This window comes from Onychomys torridus, chromosome 17 (genome assembly GCF_903995425.1).
Source record: "Onychomys torridus chromosome 17, mOncTor1.1, whole genome shotgun sequence".
Classification (NCBI taxonomy): domain Eukaryota; kingdom Metazoa; phylum Chordata; class Mammalia; order Rodentia; family Cricetidae; genus Onychomys; species Onychomys torridus.
The window spans coordinates 10,045,452-10,066,026 of record NC_050459.1 but is presented as its reverse complement, the minus strand read 5'-3'; the positions used below and the strand labels follow the sequence as shown (position 1 = coordinate 10,066,026).

Here is a 20,575-nt window from a genome sequence, read left to right as displayed (position 1 = left end):
ATTCCCTTTTCTTGGGGGCTGAGGAGGTAGCTCAGTTAGAAAATTTCTATGCAAGTGCAGGCCCTGACTTCAATCCCTCAGAACTCACATAAAAGGAGGGGGCATGGTAGTCCATGGGATATGGGGGTCTGCACCTGTAACCCCAGCACCAGGGAAAGGGAAACAGGAGGACCCCGGGACTTGCTGCTAGCCAGTCTAGCCGGATCAGAGTCCCAGGTTCAGTAAGAGACTTAGTCTCAAAGAGTAAGGTGGAAAAGTAATTGAAGAAGACACTTGACCTTGAACTCCAGTCTCCTCACTCACTTATACATACATACATTCTCTCTCACACACAGGTTCACACATACACAGACACAAAATCAATTTCCTTGCATAAAACATGTTAGGGCATAGATCTAGTTTGAACTAGGCTACCTATATGAGTATAAATGTGTGCACTCTACGGTGCTATCCGAGGGTAACACACCCATGGGACACACAGAGTAGGAGGGTGAGACATGACAGAGCTCAGGCGTGTTTTATCCCTGTGAGGATGGCTACTCAAAACTTGGAGCCAATTTCTTGGCAGTGCCTGCACTCTGAGCTATCTCTGTTCACTGATGGAGACCAGGAACCTGGAGGAGCATCAACACACGTGGGCAGATGGACACACATACTCAAGCATTGGGGTCTGATTTTAGGGAGACTGGATTTTTGGCTTCTCTAGTTTCTTTCTTTTTTTTTTTTTTTTTTTGTTCCAAGCCAAGCTGAAGGCATCAAAAAGAAAAACGATCACCCCAAAGCAGGGAACGCCAACTCACGGGGCAGCACAGATGGTGGCTAAGAATAGCAGTCATTGGGAGGCTTACGTAAGTGTGGCTCAGCGGGAACCCAGGCAGCAGGAGGCAGAAGCCCCTTCAGCCTCCTGGCTTCTGTGGTGCCCTGAGGTGGCGTCCTGAGTGGGCCCATTTGGATGGCCTCCTGGGGGCCTGGCTGGTTGTATCTGATGCTAAGCAGTAGTTTCTCTGAAGCTACCTGGACATGAAAACCCGGTGATCAGCGGAGCCCCGGTCTGGGGGTTGTGCCCATGCAGCTGCTTCTGGACATACTCTACCAGCAGGATCCTGGAGGAGCCGTGTTAGACTGCCTCCATAACTATGTGCAGTGTGTGGACGGGGTCGGGATGGCTTCCGCAGCCCCAGCCCCCAGCCCTAGAATAGATCCCACTGTGCTCATACTGTGCCTCCTTGCCAGGTAACCCTTGCCAGAGGCTCAGAGGAGGCCAGCTGAGCCCCTTGAATGGAGCCTCACTTCCTAGTGTGCCATCCTTCCTGGGCTTCGGCTAGTGGGGCCGAGACTGCTTCCCTCCTCACAGCAATAACCCAGACTTTCTATCTCCTCCTGGAGACGCGCTCAGCCCTCACTTCCTTCTACCTGCCCCTGCCCCCTGTGCTATTCTCTCACACATTCAGCAGCCCTTTCAGGGAGGCTCCCCAGGGTTCCCAGCCAGACAGGAAGGTGGGCCCAGTCCTAGGACAGCAGCAAACTGGCTTGCAGGTCCTGCCTCCACACCGGGGGATCTCAGCACCTTCTACACTGCCTACCGTCCCGGTACCCTTGTGGCAACCTTTCCTCGCTGGACTCCACACCCAGCTTGGCTGCACACTCCTGGATCACTTTCCTCTGCATTTGCACAGGTCTGACCCAGGCCTGGCCTATAATAGTTTCTCAGAACACCTGCTGGATGTGTATGTGTTAATACCCTTGATCATTTCTTCTCACGAGAAGGCGCTAGAGATCAAAGAGAAGTAAGTCATGGCAGTTTTTCTGGAATGAACGGCAACCACTGCTATTTCCAAACTATCACCAGCAAATGCCAAGAGTCACGGGAAAGACGCTTCCTGTTTTATAGTGTAAGAATCAATGCACACACCATGGTGGTGTGCTCCTGTAATTCCAGTGTTTGGGAGGCTATAGTGTGAGGTCCCGACTCAAAACCAGGCAATAACAACAGAAAACAAAGGACAACGTAAAATTAAAGTCAATTCTTTCCTTATAGCCATGTTCACAAAGCCAGGTTTTAAAGATGAGCCAGTGTGCTCAGAAGCCCACCTTGTTCTAAGCTCAGCGACATCCACACTTGACAACAGGAACCCAGCCTACACCGGGGTGCGTGCAGCCGCCATGCCACATGTGGGACAGCTTCACAGGACCGCTCCAGTCTTAAAACGTAATTCCTGTGTTTCCTGGGGAGATACTTTGTGTCTGGAAACACATCTTCTAACCTGGGCGTGACCCACTAGATAAAACATAGACGGCTCAGAGGGGGAAGGTTCCTAGGACCTACATGTTAGAAGGGAAAAACTGATTCCCGAGAATTGTCTTCTGACCTTGACACACTTGCCACAGCACGTGTCCCCAAATAAGTAAATGAATGTAATTTAAAAAAATAAAACACATATATACACACTCTCTCTTACACACACACACACACACACACACACACACACACACACACACACTCACACTGTGATGGTCTCGGCAGACATGTGACCAGGTGAGTACATGTGGTACACATGCCCAAACCATGGTCATGCTGGCCGCACGCAGGTGCACAGCTGTACCTCTGTAAAAGAAGTAAACAGGAGCTGCTGAGAAGGGAGCCCAGGCTCTGAGTAGATATGAGCAAGAGTGAGTCAAGGAACGGAGGCTGCCCCGGTGGCTGCTGGGGACTGACAGTGTGCTAGAAGTGTGTGAATGAAGGTTCTGAGGGTCTGCTCTTGTCACAGGAATGTGAGTACAAGCTGGTCCGAGCCCCAGACAAGTCAGGGTTATCCTGGCTCCTGCCACCCACATTGGCTTCTGTGCAGAGACGGAGGAGCTGGGGGGGGGGGGGGGGGGAAGGATGCCCCCGCAATGCTGGGGTGGATAGGAGCCTCGTGGTGTCAACCCAGGGCACCGCTCCACTCCAAAGAGCCTGTCCCAGCAACAGGTTGGCCTGGGCCCTGCTACTGGATGTGGAGAAGCCTGCCACAGTATCTCGTACAAATCTACACACCTGGAAATGCTGGTGTGGACACATGTGTGTTTACAGTTGACGGGACACCAGAAGCCCTGTGTCTTGTGAGACACCCCCTCCCACTGGGTGTTCTTATTATTTCACATCAATGATGACAAGAAGATTAGGTAGGGACAAGGGAGATGGGAGCTTGCTCACTCCTAGGCACCCCTGAAGAAGCGCACCAGGTGCTTACAGGATGATGCTCAGTGAGGGCTTGCACCCAGACTGTAGGCTCTGAGATCACAGTAGACACAGAGCCTTTAATTTTTCCTATAGAGGAATGGGTTTCTTGTGGCACCCAACCCTCAGGACGGAAGTCACCAGGTGGGGCGACCCAAAGAATTCCTGACCCAGAGCAGGAGGCCAGAAGAACCTGAAACCTTGGGATCGGTTGCCCGGAGACCTTAGAAGCAGCTCAACAGACCCAGGCTAAAGCCACAGTGCTGGTGAACAACCAAACTTTGGGTCTTTCATGAAGCTGTGGGTGACGGGTGGGGACAGCAAGTGTGGGTGAACTTATCTCGGAAGAAGTGGCCTGAGTTAAGTCTGTGGGTGGGGAACAGCTGCTGAAGGAAGATTTCTGTTGCCTCCATCTTACTGTTCCAAAATGGTAATTGCAACCTGAAAATGCCAGCAAGTCCTGCAACTTTACAGCTGCGGGGCTGCAGACCGTCCTTGAAAGTGAGGGTCTTCGTATGCTATGAGGGCTTAGTCACAAGGACCAACACATCTCAGGACTGGTGTTAAAGATAAACAACCCAACGTGGAACGGTTAAAGTTGCTTAGCAACAATGAGTGGAGTCAATATCCAACTTCTAGCCTAAAGACCGACATGCTCAGAACTTTTCCGCTCAAAACTCCTGCGATCCATTATTGAGAAAATCACAACAGACCCTATGAATGACCACCTGGAAAAATGAACATGCCCAGAGATCAGGAGGCCCTCTGGGCCAGACATGGCTTGGCCTACCCCCACCCCACCTCCAGGTCCCCTGCTAGCCACCTTAACCCTCACCTTCCACACAGACTAGAAAGAAAGCAGTGGGCTGCCACCCTGCAGGAGTGCAGAGAGCAATATGAGGAACTTACGGCTATTCGCAGGACCGATGCCTTCACGGAGGTCCATTTGTCCTGCCTTCGGTCTATGACCAAGATGAATCCAATGCCAGCATCTTGCAAACTGAAACAGGGAGAAACACTCGCAGTCAGCATGTGCTGGCAGCCAACCTGGCTTCCACGTACATCGGTGACCCCACCATCCCATGCCATCTCTGCACCGCAAGCCAAAGTGCATGCCAGAGAGAGGTCTCAGCAGAGGAGCAGGCTTCCGAAGGCCCGAGCAGCCCCACCCTGTAATTCCCAGGACTTTCTTCTATGTAAAGGAGAACAGATATTTTCGGTATGTTGTTTATTTCGGAGCATCAATTCACAGAGCAGCAGCAGCCCCTCCTCCTGGAACAGAGTAGCATCTCACTGCACTACAAGGGCCAAGCTACTTCTTTTTTGTGCATGGACAGCCGATCCAACCAGCCCAGAACAAGCTTCAGGACCCCATACATCACGTTAGTCCTAGCATCTGAGGTCCTGTGCTCATCCACATTAAAAAATGGCTCCTGATGACATCACAATTTGGGGTGAAAATCTCCAAGGCTCGGGAGGGCTCCCTGGTGTCTGTGGGGTGTGAGGCATGAGCTTTCGCCCTCCGCAGCAGCGACATCTGTGATAAAGGCAGGGCAGCATCGTGCAGTGGTGTAGCATGCCCCAAGCCTCTCCGCTCAGCCTGGCGGCAGAAGCCTGAGTCATGGGGTGGAAGTGGAGGAAGTGGGAGGCCTGCTTCTGTTGGGTAATTTCACATCCAAGCCAATTGTGCAATGCCAGCAGCCACTGCTCCCAGCCAATCCTCGGCAGAACGGAACGAGACAGGCTGGTGGAGGCACTGGCTCCAAGGGCCTGATTTCCGAATCTACGAACAGATCTCAGCAAGCCATTTCTGTACTTAAGTGGAAGTCAGAATTCCACAGCGCACTATAAATTATGCAGTCGGCAAAACTCCGCATGCTGCAGCTCCATGAATAGACCACTCTGAGTCCCAGGAAGCAATGTGGCAGTGGTGTGCAAAGCACACAGTCACTGGTGTGCAAAGCACACAGTCGCTGGTGTGCCGCTGAGTATCCTGCACACCAGGGGGGCTGAAGGGCTCCACATGTTCAATGACATGCAGAATGCTCCTGATAAAAGGCCCATGTAGGACGAGTAAGCTTTCTCCCTGCGAATTACAGACCAACCCACCTGCCCAGCTGGTTCTACTGGACCTGAAGCAGTGGAGACAGAAGGACCTCCTGTCCTGCTCTGGCCTGGGCAATACAGACCTATACCCCAAGGTTGTATAGGGGGCTTCTGCATGGCTCTACACAGGGCTTCACTGTAGTATTCAATGGCTGGTGGGTGAATCCAACTAACCTGGCCTGGCCTGTACCATGTGGTCCACAGTGCAGCCCGAAACCAGACAGGGAGGTGACAGCATGTAGTGGCCACCTGCAGTACAGACCACTAACAATGCCGGGGTGATGGGTCCCTGACCAGCCCCTCGAGGTTATAGGCCATTTCTCTATGATGCCTGAGATTCATGCACAATCACAGAAGCCCTGAGGCCACAGGACAGCTGGGCTGATGGGAGCCCACCTACCGCCTCCCTCTGCTACAGGGGAATGTGTTGGGGCTGCCCTTGGAGCTCTGAGTCAGTCATCCAAGCCTGACCCTTCCTAGAGTGACAGAGAAAAGAGGGCTGGGAACAATAGGTTGTTACCATACACACAAACAGTCCAGCTGCATGCTTCCAGTCCCAAACCAGTGATGCACAAGGGGCTTCCTAACAGCAGCCCACACCCAGGGACGCGCATGAGTCGAGACACCGCTCTTCGGTGATTCACCATGACCACCTCTGGGTCCTCTTCTACAAACACGGGAACCTGCTAGGGCCCCTGTGAGTCACATGCAAACCCAGTAAAGGTGGAGATCTATGGCTGGGGTCACCATTTCACAGAGCGCCACAGCCTGACTCAGTTTCCCCCTTCTTTTCTGAAGCAATTTTGTGGAGGAATCACAGCCTCTTTAGCCAGTCTCTCCATGTTTCTCATGGACTCCCCTCCTGCAGGAGCTGGCGAGATGACCAGGAGGTAAATTTGCTTGCCAAGCAGTGTGAAGGCCTGTGCTTGGAGTACAAGCACCCACATAAGAAAAAGCTGGCATGGCAGTGCACACTAGTAACTTTAGAACAGGGGGAGGCTGAGATAGGATCTCTGGGGCTCACTGGTCAGCCAGTCAGGCCAAATCAATGAGCTCCAGATTTGGGGAGCAACCCTGACACAAAAAGTAAGCTGGAGAGTGATTGAGGAAGACACTGGATGTTGACCTCTGACCTCCGCATACACATACATGTGCATTTGCACATACATCCAATACATTCACATATAAGTGCATGCACACATAAAGATACTCCTTCACAGTTCCACAACAGGACCTAGACCTGAGGCCCTAGCGAGTTCCTGAAGCCAGAATATTCTCTTCAGGAACAAACTTCCACAAAGCATCTCAGGGGCACTGGCCCTCCCCAGCCTAATGTAGAAGCTTGAGAGCCTACACCCAGCTTGCCAGCTCCTGAGTGCATCTGCCCAAATGCCCAAGAAAGCAAAACACTTGCTGATGGCTACCCACAGCACAGCATGTTCCTCGTCCTCCATCTGTGAAGCTCTGTTCCTACGCCCGGTGCCGTGGGCATGGCTTCACTCACTCAAATTAAACGTCTGGATTTTTCTAAAATCCTGTACTATGAGCACGGATATCACATGAGACCATTTGAGTGGAAAAATGATTACATATGAAATACTGTCTTATTTAGAGTTTCTGTTGCTGTGGTGAAACACCATGACCCAAAGAAAGTTGGGGAGGAAAGGATTACTTGGCTTACACGTCCACATCACTGTTCATCATCAAAAGAGGTCAGGACAGGAACTCAAGCAGGGCAGGAACTTGGAGGCAGGAGCTGGTGCAGAGGCCATGGAGGGATGTGCTTACTGGCTTGCTCCTTTTCTTTATAAATCTGCGTAAGATTGGCCACTAATAACCACACAATACAGTCAATGCTAGGCTGTCTTGAAATCTCTGCCAGTGCCATTAATTCAAACTCTTCAATTTAGCCTCAGGCAGATTTTTTTTTTTTTTTGGACAAGGGCAGAGATCAGCCACATTCTTCACCAAAACATCCCAAGAACAGTCTCTATCTAGGCCACTTACAAAGATTCTTCTCCTCTGAAACCTTTTGAGTCAGACCACCATAATCTACATTGCCCTCAGCCCCACTGTCTTTCATGCTCCTACTAGCATGGCCCATTAGAACCTCAAAAGCATTCAAATGCTTTCCTAGTCCAAAGCCCCAAAGTCCACATTCTGCCAACATGCATGGTCAGGCCTGTCACAGCAATACCCAGCTCCCTGGAACCAGCTTCTGTCTTAGTCGGTGTTTTCTTGCTGTGAAGAGACACCATGATCATAACAACTCTTATAAAGGAAAACATTTAATTGGGACTTGCTTATAGTTTCAGAGGTTTGGTTCATTATCACCATGGAGGAGAGCATGGTGGCCTGCAGGCAGACATGAAGTTCTACATCTGGATCCACAGGAAGCAGGAAGAGAGAGAGAGACACGGGGCCTGGCTTGGGCTTTTGAAACCTCAAAGCCCTCCCCCAGTGACACACTTCCTCCAACAAGTCCACATCTCCTAATCCTGTCCAACAGTGCCAGTCCCTGATGACCAAGCATTCAAATCTATGAGCCTATGAGGGCCATTTCAAACTATCACAAACACAAAGGATTAAAAACACACTAGGAGGATGGGCCACATTGCAAGCTGTGTTTCTGGACGGTCTGCCTGCTACGGCTAGTTTATGGCCTGACAACCGAGGGCCGGAAGAAGGCAGCGTTGTTCTCATTCCACTGCCCAGCAGCTCACAGTCTGGGCACAGAGAACTCCCAGGGCAGTAGGCCCCATCACGATTCCTGACAGCTAGGACCAGGCCCCTCTTTCTGGGTGAGGACCTTACGACCTTCTGTGTGGCTATGGGCCAAGTGTAAGACTAACACCACCACAGTTCTTTATCCAGGCATCATGGTGACTGTGAGTGTGGGCGCTACCTTGTCAGGCACAGGAAGGTTACATTTTTTTGCCCATTGTCACAGAGCCCAGACAGTTGGATCTACCATACTAGCTACTAGGACACTATGGCTGCCTCCCAGAGTCACGCTCACTGTAGGGAATCTTGGGATGAAGCAGTCCCTTTCTCCTCCCCATCACGGGCAGCCTCCAGCCCCAGGGCGTACTCAGCTGGTTCCCAGCCACTGCTCTATCTTGTGTCTCTCTGTGTGGGCTGAGACAGACCCTCCTCCTGCTGCCAACACCCCCCCCTTCCCTCCCACACCAGGCAACACTGATCTACAGGAAGAGGAGGCACACCTGGGGTGGTCCCATCATCACAGCATCTCGTTGCCTGCACACCCAGCAAGCCAGGCCCTGGAGTTGGCCCCAGGAGGGTGATGGTTCCCCTGGGATCCTGCAGGGAGGTTCCCTGGGCCTTGAAAGACAGCATGGCTGGTTTCTCTAAGAGTGGAGAACTGGAGGAGGTGGCGTGAGGGAGCCTCAGGTGTTCCCCTTTGTTCAGACACCAGCATTGCTAGCGACACCCACTGTGATTCCCAGCTCTAAAACATGGAAGGGGGGGCTTCCCAGGCAGCCACATGAGCTAAATTTGAGGACCGTGAGCTCACCTTATACAAAAAGGCCCAGAGGTCTCACAAAGGCTGTTTTGGGGGTTTGGAATTTGTCGGAACCTTCTCTAAGGTCGCTGCTGCTCTAGTTTTGAAGGCCTGATGTCTGACCACTGGGTAGGAACAGCGATCATAGAATGACAGGCACAGGACCAGGCTCTGTTCTGTGATAGAAGTAAACTCCCAGCTTCACATTTCCCCCAAGACCTAGCCCAGTCTAATCTTCTCATTAGACTCAGCAGGGGCGGTAGGAAGACTTCCTTCATCTCACATTGGTTTGGGGGCACAAGGTCAGGCCTGCTATGCCCACATAGACAGTGGGGGTGGGGGAATCTCTGGACTCTCACCTGAGATTCTCAGCACTCCCTCCCTCCTACCTGCCTCCCCACACCCTCACTGCACATCATCCTGTCCTAGCTTCTCATGGTTTTGGGAGATTGTGCCTTTTCCATGATGCAACTCTCTTGGGGTTACCCACGTGCCTATAAGAAGGCCTCATCAATTCATCACAGTGATTGACAACATGGACTTGTTGGGAATCTTTCTCTGGCTGGCCATCTGTCCCTTTGGTGTCCCTGGAATCATCTCCCCAGGAAAAATTAACCCCACAGCTCACCTAAGTAGAAAGCAAGATGTGGGATGTTAAATATTCAAGGACCAGACAGCAAAGGTGAGTGTTAGGGCTGGGGTACAGCGGCCAGGGGTCAGAGCTGGTACAGCAGCCAGTGCTCAGAGCTGGGGTACAGCAGCCAGAGCTCAGAGCTGGTACAGCAGCCAGAGCTCAGAGCCGGGGTACAGCAGCCAGAGCTCAGAGCTGGTACAGTGGCCAATGCTCAGAGCCGGGGTACAGCAGCCAGTGCTCAGAGCCGGGGTACAGTGGCCAGCGCTCAGAAGCCATGGTCTAACCCAGTGGATGCTGGCTTTCCGGTGGTTGGAGGGCTGGACAAGTGTGAAGCGTTACCCTGTGGTGCCTGGATGTAAGGAACCAGCACTTGAGCAGGTGTGGGGGCCTGGAGAGGCAGCTAGTTATGAGATAAGCAGAGACCCAAGGGTCACAGGATATGGCCATCACAGGTGGAACACCTCTGGCCAGTGGGACATGTTCCCTTGGTTTCTCAGTGTGTGACATGTCTCATCCCACCTGGATGCCACTGAGTATAGTGACACTGGAGTTTAAGATCGGGTCCCGGAGCACAGTGTACAAGATTTACAAAGTAGTTATGAGAATGAAAGGGGCCAGGGAAGTGTGTGAAACCAGGGCAGGTGGGTGGATCTATGCAGCTCGCGCTTAAATTTGGAGTTTTACAATGTTTTGAGTAAGAGCGCCCTCAGGTGGTCAGCGTGAAGGTGCACATTCAGGACGGCGCTGGGGCCAGATTATCCCTCTGGCCTCTGACCAGATATCCAGGCCTCACTGGTGGAAGCCACAGCTGGCTGCTTAGGGCATCCTGAGATCATAAAGGTACAGAGTCTGTGAGGACCCAGCCAGGGCACAGGGGCAGTCCAGGACAATAAGGCCATCTTCCTGAGCGTATCCACCTTTTCTGGGCTGCCTGGCTGGCTTCTGTGGGTCCAGGAGGCCTGGGTTCTGACAGCTCTATTGGCTCTCCTGAAACACACAGGACCTAGTCCCTTCTGGGCAGGAACTGGGATGCGGTCACAGAACTGGGTGGACTCCCTCCCATCTGTGGATGTTATTACTTATGCCTGGCTCTGGGCAGGTGTCCCCCAGTCTTTGAAGGTACAGGAATGCGTTGTGGGCTGGTGGAGGGCAGAGGGACTCAAGACACTACATGATCAAAATATTCCTGGCTCTGGAGGACTGGGAGACAAACAGAACCCACAATTCCACAGCAGCTCCCGAGCTCAACCGCCTTTATCTGAACGTTAGAAGAGAGGTGGATCCAGGGACCCTGCTCAGGTCTGAAATGGCCTGAATCCACACAACTCTGATGGCTAAGCAGCCTCTGCCCTCCCCTTTCCCTCAGCCTCCCAGAATCCACAGTCTTTCCACAGAAGGCCTCTATGAGCTCTGCCGAACTCCTGAAGACCTGAGTTGGACTGTGCTCAGAACCAGAGCTCAGCACACCTCACAAAGAAATCACTGGGGTGTGTGTGTGTGTGTGTGTGTGTGTGTGTGTGTGTGTGTGTGTGTAGTGGGGGCTGTGCCACTGATTGTCTCCATTGTGGCCACTGGCGTTTGCTAGTCTCCTCCCTGAGGACTGCCCAAGGCTGCCAAGACCTCCCCCAGCAGGCAACTCTTTTCTACCCTAGCACGAGAATTCTAAGGAGTAGTCTTGGGAAGTACTGGCTTCCTCTCAGCCACCACAGCTCCCGGGACAGCCAGCTAAGGGCAGTGTGTGACAGGAAGGCCACCCAGAGTCACTATTTGTGTCTCCCTGAGCTTCCTTACAGTCCAGTGACACTGCTTCTAGCAGGTGACAGCTGCTGTCCCTCCTCTTGGACAAGCGACCAGGATAACCACTGGTCTGGGCCTTGAATTTGAGGCACAGGTTGCTAACATGGCATGTATCGCAGACTTCAGCTGCCTAACACGGGATCCCTAGTCACGTGTGAGCAGAAACAACTCTTTTAAATTTAAGTGGCCACAGGTGGTCAGTGGCTATCACTCTGGAAGACAGTTACAGAGAATGATAACTAATAAACAATTGAGAGGATGTGGCCTCTGGTGGGGTTAGGAGAACGTGACCCAGGAAGGCACAGGGACAGGACCTCATGAGAAGGTCACTGCAGTATGAGGTGTTCTGGGGCAGAAGTTGTGGGGACTCCGGGAAACCTTGGGGTGGGGTGGGGGATCCCAGTGCTCAAAGCACCAGACTATAAATCTAGCACTTTACAAATGGAGCTGATGTAAGAAGCTGAAGTCTAGGGCAGTCTGTGAAAACTCTGAGAAGGGATGGGGGCTCGTCCGTGCGAGCATGAAGCAGCCCTGACTCTCTGCGGTCCTCTTGGCCTGGTTCAAAGCTGGCAGTAGGATCTGAGCTCCTCCTGGAAGCCACACGCTGTTATATTGACACCACAGGTGGAGTCTTTTGTCTGCCCGACACAAGCTAGAGTCATTAGGAAGGAGGGACTCTCATTTGAGAAAAGCCCCCCCCCCCATAAGATCAGGCTTAGTGTTTAATGGGGGAGGGTCCAGCCCAGTGTGGGTGGGGCCATCACTAAGTTAGTGGTCCTGGGTTCTATAAGAAAGCAGGCTGAGCAAGCCATGAGGAGCAAGCCAGTAAGCAGCACCCCTCCATGGCCTCTGCATCAGCTCCTGCCTCCAGGTTCCTGTCCTGCTTGAGTTCCTGCCCTGACTTCCTAGTGTGGAAGTGTGAACCAAACAAACACTTTTCTCCTGAAGTTGCTTTTGATCACAGTGTTTCATCACAGCAGCAGTGACCCGTACGAAGACAAAGGAGCAGACCTGGATACATGGGCCTCAAGGGAGCATCGCCAGGGTTATTTAGGAACTGTCATCACCAAGGGACAGAGCATGAAAACCTACTAATCTAGTAATGGCCCATCCCCGCAGCAGGGTCTCAACCATGAAAGCAAGGACCCCAAAGCTCCCGTTGACAAGTGGGTGCACTTGGCCCGTTTACACTGTGGGGGGCCAATAAAAAGGGCGCCATGCTGCCCACCACACGTGGAAGTGAGCGGTCTTGAGGTTCACCGACCCTCATCTGTGGCCCCCAGTGAGGAGGAAGCAGAAGCAGAGCTTGCACATTGAACGTGGGCATGGCTGTGGTGTGGCGCATGCATGGTGCACACACTCTCTCTACCTGCACACTCACATCCATGGACATTCCCATCTGAATTCATGGCACGGGTAAGGTTGTCTCAGGGCCACACGTCTGGCTGCTTTGGGGCCTGCGTGAGTGGGCAGCAAGGGAGGGTGAAACAGGCGTCCCAGAAGACAGCATGAACACCCCCTGAGAGAGCCTGAGTCCCTCGCATCCCCCCCTCATACAGTCCTCATAAGCCGTGTATCACTTCAGTGAGCACTTGTGTCTGGGCATACTTGTGAGCATGTGTCTGAGTGAGTGTTCGTGCCTGTGTGCATCTGTTCATTTCTACCCGCACATTTCCGTGCACATATGGCGTGTGTGCATCTGTACATGTGGACGTGCACACGGGCACCTCTTAGCGGGACCTCATCACCAAGAACAGCTGGAGAGCTGTCCCTGTCAGCCTGTGTGAACTGTGGGAGCTTTGTAAATGGAGGTTCAGTGTGCCACAGGAGGAGGGGGTCCGGTACCCTCTGCCTGCTCCCGGCCTCCGAATGAAAAGTCCCTCCAGGGTATTTATGATCTGCTTAGGAGCAAACGCTCTCTGCACTTGGCTCTGAATTTATGCTGGGCCAGTGTGTCTTAGCAACCTAACCAAGTGGAGGTTAATAGCAACCAGCTTCGGGTCTGCTGATGAGGCAAGGCTGCCCTCCTGTGGTCAGGGGGTAGCATGCTCCCGAGAGCAAAGGCTCCTGGGAACTCCACCAGCCTCCTTTCTACCCGGCCCCCGGATATCTTTGCCAGAGGACACTGGCCCTACGGAAGTACCCACAAAGCACAGCAGCAGAATTCCCAAGGAGCCAATGGTAGGTAGCTACAGCAAAGAGAACCCACACTGTGGCCACCAGAGTCGGATGTTTTCCCGATCAACATTCTTCCCAGGGGCAGCAAGCCTGGAGTGACTTCCTCCTTCCCTTCAATATTCATTTTTTCTTTTGTTTATTTCCCTCATTCCCTTATGCTCCATCTCTCCGGGGTCCCCTATGTCTCAAACGCGTGGTCCTCCTGCCTCAGCCTTCTGAGTGCAGAGTTTACAGTAGGAACTATGCTGGGCTCCTTGAATATACTTTTCATTGTTGTTGTTTTGGAGACAGGGCTTCTCTGTGTAGACCTGGCTGTCCTGGAACTCACAGAGATCCTCCTGCCTCTGCCTCCCAAGTGCTGGGATTAAAGGTGTGCACCACCACCGCCTGGCCTTGAATATTCTTAAAACTTGCAACTCAACCTGATTTGCTTTGCTTCCCCACGTGGTAGAATGACAACATGCATAAGCATGAAAATGCACATATGTAAACATGTATGTGAATATGTGCATGATGTGTATAAGGATGAGCATATATGCATGAACATACATAAGTGTGTGTGAGCATGCATATGTGAACACGTGTTGGAAACACATAGGAGTATGTGTGTGCATGTGAGAGTGTGCATGTGGGGAGTGCAGGTGTGAACCCTGCATATGTATGAACATGTATGAGTTCATTGGTGAGTATGAGCCTGTATAAGGGTACAAGCACATAGGTAAGTATGCATGTTAGCCTGTATGTGTGTATATGTGCAACTGTGAGAACACATGAGTGCGTGTGTGCACATGCACATGGGTGAGGGGGCATGTCTACAAAAAGCCTTGGTAGCCTTACTTGTACCTGGAGGTGGTCAGGAAAACTAGTGTGGGGTGGGTGAGGCCGACTTCAGAATCATGAGCCTGTGGAGGAGTGCAGGATGGCTGAGAGCATCTCCCACTGGGATCGGCTAGCCCTTCGGCCTTGAAGAATTCACACCAGGCCAGGATGGAAAGGTGACTCCACCGTCTGCTCCCTCTTCCTCTCCTCACCTGGGGGTAGAACTACATGCTTTCCACTCCTGTCACCCGGGCTACCTCTGTGGTCTCGCGGGCGTCTCCGTGTACCCTCCGTCTCTCTCATAGCCTGTCAGATCTGCTCTAATCACCCAAACTGTCCTCATCAGAGTCCTAACACACTGAGACAAGCCAGAAGGGCAGGAGGCCTCCCAATAATCACAGGAGGGACAGGAGAAGGAGCAGAGCTGTGTGATGACCAGAGGGGATAGTTGGGGGTGAGGCTACTGCTAAACACAGCATAGCACAGTACTGACCTAGAAACCCACAGACCGTCAGTATCTGGCGGTCCCTGTTCCTCACCTCTACTTCCTGGCTCAGTCCTACATGCCTTGGTACAAAAGATCTTCCTTCTCTGGTGACACCTAGGGGCTCCGTTTCAACTCTTCCCCTGTTCTACTCACCGTCAGCCCTACCCACCAGCTCTCACCCACTCCTGGCCAGGCCCTTGCTCTGGCCTCCAAACACAAAATGGGTCAGTTTGGACCTGCCACCTCCCCGTGGATGTCTGCGTGAGTCTCAGATGAAACATAACCACTTCTCTAGCCCTTCCCAAGGTCTGACAGACTGAAGACCAGCATTCTTCTAGGAATCCTCCAGTCTCTTAGTCCCAGATTGGGAACTGCAGAGACATTCAATCTATGCATGAACCAAACAGTCCTGGAGTTCTGGGCCTCTCTGATGGGAGACAGCCATTATTAGACTACCTAGAGCATAGGGTGTAAGCCAATCTAAGAAAGCCTCCATATATATATTCATTCATGGTTGTGTCCCTCAAGCGTATCTTGACTAATATGACTACCAGGCACAGAAGTGGCTGCAGCTACTTCGCTTTTTTGGTTTCCAGCAGCTGCCCCAGGGACCAGGTCTTGTAGGGAGATGAGCCTCAGCTGCAGAGGGTCTTCCTCCATAGACATGACCCCATGGAGCCTTTCCCAGGGATGGAGAAAGACTCACTGGGCTCTTTGCGCCCAGAATAGACAATGACTAGTGACATTTTTAAAAGAGAAAAGTGATTATATTTTGTTTTCTTGAAACAGGTCTCACTGGTAGCTCGTGCTGGACTTGAACTCGGGATCAAGTGTTGGGGTTTCTACAGTGCTAAGTGGTCCATGGGAAGAGTGGACTCTGACCTGTGACTCCTCTCCTCCATGAAGCTCCACCCTGTCCCAGGTCCCCTGGAATCTCAATCAAGCAGTCACTAGCACAGAACCGGCTCCGGCTTCAGCAGCCCCTACCTGGGGATGCTGGTGAGATAGGTCATGACATTCTGGAACTCCTTGTCCGGGATCTCACTGAAGGCTGGGTAGTCGGGGAAGGTGATGACCGGACTTCCGTCCTGTCCCCGCCCACCTAGGGAGGAAAGAGGGCAGATTTTCAGCAAAGCTTCAGCCTTGGAGCTGTCTCCAACACAGCAAGAGAGGCTTTTCATGAACACTGGGTGTTTTAATTAACCCCCATCAAAGAAGCTTATCTTTATGTCAAATGGAAAACCGCTGCTGGACACATTGCAGAGTTCAATGGATCATGGATCAGGCCCCAATGGATACATTTATATCACACCCCCAAGAGCCATAGACAGCTAACAAAACACCAACATCAGGCATGAAACTCCCTTTGGAGTTGCTAGTCAGGGTTGTCCAAGAGATTCTCAAAACATTATAACATATTGCTGTTGCCTTTGGCTGCCCCCAGAGGTGGAAGGTAAGCCACTTTTACTGGAAACACCATGCACTTCAGATACAGGAACCAGAGAAACTGAGCTGGGAATGACCTGAAGCTTCCTTCCTGAGGACTAGCTTTCTTGGTATCAGAAGATAAAAAATGTAAGTTTCTAAGGGAGGGTAGAGACCAACAGTCCCACCCAGACATGATACCTATGAACCACAGCAAAGACCAACATGACCAAACACAAACCTAAGGGTGTAATAGTGGCATGCATGTCTGGGAGGTAACCAACAGCTCTCTAATAGGACTTAGGCTCACTCAACAAGAGGGAACCCATGCCTGGTACTGGAAACCTCGCCAACAACCTGGGGCTAGTGAAGTCATGGACCCTGAAGAAGAACTTACAACCACCACTTACTAAACAAGCATAAATCCTAATTACATTCTAAATATTTATTCTTGTACCCACAAATAAGTAGAGTTCTCAACCCTCATCAAAGAAACTTCTCTTTGCAGCAGACGAGACCAATACAGAACACCACAATGGGTCAAAATGCAGAGAACAAGAGACAGTGTGGTGCCTAGTCCTACCTGCTACATCTACAACACAACTCCTGTACTGAAGGCCAGGGGTCACTGTGGGAAAGGGGTGGAGAGACTGTAATCACAAAACCAAACCAAACAAACAAAAACCACAAAAAACAAAAACAAAAAACCCAAGAATTCCTCTGTGACACCGTGTCTCCTAGAAACATCATAGAAGTGTCATCAACTTGGCTGCCTAAGCAAGACCCAAACAACGATCACATCAGTGGACATATGAACGTGGAAGAGCGGAAGCTCATGGGGCCTCATCCCTGGCCAATGAACTATAGGCAACTAGGTAATGCTGAGAGTCAAAGAAATGGTCTCCTCCAGGACAGAGCCCCCAACTGATTATCTAATACCAAGCAATCAGCCTTGAGATCATACACATGATAACATGTAACATTATACAGACTGAGCAGGTTGCATGTGTTTATCTAGGAACACACACGCACACACATATATATTGTAACAACAACTAAATAAAAAGAGGCTCTGCATTTGAAAGTACACGGGAAGGGTAGAGGGAGGAGAGGGAAGGGGATAATAGTGTGCCTGTATTATAATTTCAAAAACTTAAAAAGACTTAAAATTTCATGAAAGAATGAAGGCATCCCTCGGAAGCTGGATATTTATAAAAAATAAATCAGGGCATCTTAAGTTGATATAAGGCCTTTGTGAGTACAAAGGATTTTGCACACTGATTTAGTAGTTTTTATAGGTATGAGGGTTTTCAACTATTTGGTGTGCAAAAACAAAACACCAACTCATGGCTGATAAGCCACGGAAGTTTCCTTCTCAGTGCTTTGGGGGCTAGATGTCTGGGGTCAGGGCGTCAGCAGCCTGTCTATTTGGTGACGGTGTTCTTTCTTGATGGACTGTTACGTTCTAGAGTATGTCTCCTAACACCACCTCACCAGGGCTGGGCCTCCACATGCAGATGTGGAAACACATTCACTCAAGCCAAAGCAGCAATCAGCTAGCTCAGACACCACGTGACTGTGGACTCTGGAAGTGCTGTGCAGAAGCCAGTGAGCGTGATTCTGCTCCTCAGCCTTCTAGGAGTTGTGTTGGTTACTCCCATTTCGTGTTCTCTGAGCACTCAGGACTCCCAGGCAGCTGTCCACGTCTGTTTCTCATGAGGTTGATTAACAAGAGCAGGGACTGCCCCAGGCTGACTGTGGAATCAGAAGCAGCTGATGCCCCGAGGGAGCCTGCCACAAACTCAGGCATTAAGTGGAGAAGGCGTTTTAGGTCCCTGGAACCTGAAACTCCATGGGTCATAGGGCAGCCTCATATGTAGAGAGAACTTTGGGCCAGCTGCAATTCTGCCATGAAAGCTACCAAGGGGAAAACAAGGCTGTGAATACCACCCCAGATTATGGGCCAGCCAGGAGGCCGCTCTGCCAGGCAGAGAGAGCTGCATGAGGTCCCATCTCTACACATTCAGCCGCAGGGTTGGAAGGGCATGCTGCCCCAGACTGGAGGGCCCCAAGCTCTAGGTGAATGTGTCTGATGATGCATCTTCATCTCAGTGTGTTTGCTGAGTGCCCAGACTTTAAAGGAACGGCCACAGTAGGGGGTCAAGAGAGAGGCCTGCTTGGGAACTCTCTTGAAGAACATGGATTTGTGTGGCTAAGAATGAGTTCTTTGCCAACACAATTTTGGTCTATAGTAGGGGAGAGAATAAGTGTAGAGTTCCACACTAGTACTAGTACTGAAGTTCCTAGCTGACGATTTTGTCTTATATTCCATCATATTCATAAGCCAGTGTAGTAGATCGGAGTGCAGGCCAGGGATGGTTTTAAGAATGAAGCCGTGCCTTCCAGAGGATGGAAATGGACAGGCCAGCAGAACAGGGGGTTGTCCAAAGCATGGATGCAGCTCAGGTGCAGTAAGAATGCAGATCCTTAGGTAGGGCTCCTGAATGTTCTGGGAATGGGGCGTGAGAACAAGAGAAGGATGGAGATGTCTGGTGAAGTCTGCAAAATGTCTCGGGTGTGAGTCTCCATTAATAGTCTGGCTTGGAGAACAGTTATATTTGAACATTTTAGAGCAGGTTCTCACACGCTTGGTCACAAAGGACGCCGCCATTTATCAGCTCACAGCAGCCCTGCTTGGCCCAGTGGATCCTCCAAGTCTCAGAGGACAAATCAAGGTGCCCGTGGGCTGTGCTTACGGGAGCTGGGACCTCTTGCAGGCCTGCTCAGGTTAGAGCAATGCTGCTCCTCCTGGTCCTATGGACACCAGCAGGGGCTGCTGTCAACTCCGAGGCCCAACACACTCCTCCTCACCAGTCACCTCTGCACCTCTGCAGCTGGATGGAGAATCGCAGCTTCTTAGACCCTCCTCGCAGGAGGAGCCAGTCTCTGAGGCCGCAGCAGAGAGGACAGGTCCAGCAAGGGACCTTCGCTGATGAGAACTGACCTCAACTCCACCTACTAAGTAACCTGGAGCTCCCAGGCTGATGCTGGACAGTGGAGAGGTGAGCAGTCAGTGGGGCTCCCAGGGTCTTACCCTCACGTACCATAGACTCCCACAGAGGGACATACGGGCAGTTTGTATTTAAGGTTAAGGCCCATGACCCAAGGCTGGTGGGGCATCCATGTATCTAAGTCTGGAGCCCTGTCAGGGTGGGGACAAGTGAGAAGAAGCTGAGGTGAGAATTGGGGTGGGGGAGGCAGACACTGGTATTTCACAAGCTTTTTCTGAAGCTTGCACTTCCAGGGTGAGTCTCACCCTTTCTACTGTCCTCTCAGGAGACCCCCTGTTTTCTTCCCCCTTGGGGGACCCTCCAAAGGGAAGCAGTGCCCACCCATCAGTCGAACATCTCAAGAGGTTCCCCTTTCTTGCTTACTTCATATGGCTAGACTCCTAAGTCAGTGATATACACCCCACGAACTGTATTTCAGCTCCTCTCCTGGCCCACATCTCAGAGCTCCCTGGGATCTATGTGACGGGAACATGTTGTGTCCTGACCACAGGCAGGACAGCCAGAGAAGGCTCCGAGGGGTGGGATGCTCCTGGGGTCACAGATACGCACAGTTTCTCCTTACGTGGCTAAGTGGCGGGGGGTTCCAGGCTGACTAGAGGGGGTACCCTGAGCTAACATGGGATCTGGAGGAAGGCTCACATGTGGCCCTTTTCACAACTAGGCTGGAGGGCAACGTCCACATGCTGAGGGGGCTCTCTCCATCGGCCTGTGAAACTTTAGCACCTGAGTGTTGTCACAGGCTGGACGTACGCCAGCCGCGGCACAAGGTGGGGTGGCCATGTCCCAAGGCCATTGCTTATGAAGCAGAGCTTGAGAAAGGGCAATGGCAGGGCCAGGGAAGGTGCCCAGTGAGATCCCACAGCCCTAATCATAGAAGGCACCAAGGTCAGGAGGACTGGCATGGAAGGACCACATTCCAGGAATCCTAGGTCAGGAGCACGGTCTCAGCCATCTCTAGATCCTGACAGCCGCTCAGTAGCCTGATATAGCTATGACACATTTCAGTGTGTCTCTTAAATCTTCCTGTGCCAGAGTTCAACCTAGGATGTTCTGTGAGGCAGAAATAATCCAACTGTGGTACACAGAGGAAGGCCTTTGGGAAGTGAGTAGGATTAGTCATCAGGCCGGTGGCCCTTGATTGAGTCCTAGTGGTTTTATAGAGACTTGAGGACACAGACACACACAAACATGTTTGCACACACTTGTGTACCCCGCCTCTCACCACATGATAACTTGCATGGCCTCAGGATTCTGGCAGCAAGATCACCCCAGATGCACCGCTCAGCCTTGGACCTTCAAAGCTGTGCGCTAAATA

At 51.7% G+C, this 20,575-nt stretch overlaps 1 protein-coding gene across 15 annotated transcripts in view; it reads right to left on the bottom strand.

The window, feature by feature from the left end:
- The window catches only part of Mcf2l (MCF.2 cell line derived transforming sequence like), a 147,223-nt gene that overhangs the window by 37,305 nt on the left and 89,343 nt on the right, over positions 1-20,575 (bottom strand). For 11 of the 15 annotated variants that reach the window (XM_036166687.1, XM_036166686.1, XM_036166680.1 and 8 more), the window contains exons 3-4: positions 15,752-15,866; positions 4,130-4,220 (exon numbers count right to left, since the gene is read on the bottom strand). In XM_036166687.1, coding sequence (XP_036022580.1) covers positions 4,130-4,220; positions 15,752-15,866 — 206 coding nt within the window. Of the gene's footprint in view, positions 1-4,129; positions 4,221-4,597; positions 4,658-12,661; positions 12,686-15,751; positions 15,867-20,575 lie in introns of those variants that run through there. The other 4 variants (XM_036166691.1, XM_036166692.1, XM_036166694.1 and 1 more) reach the window with 2 other exon arrangements.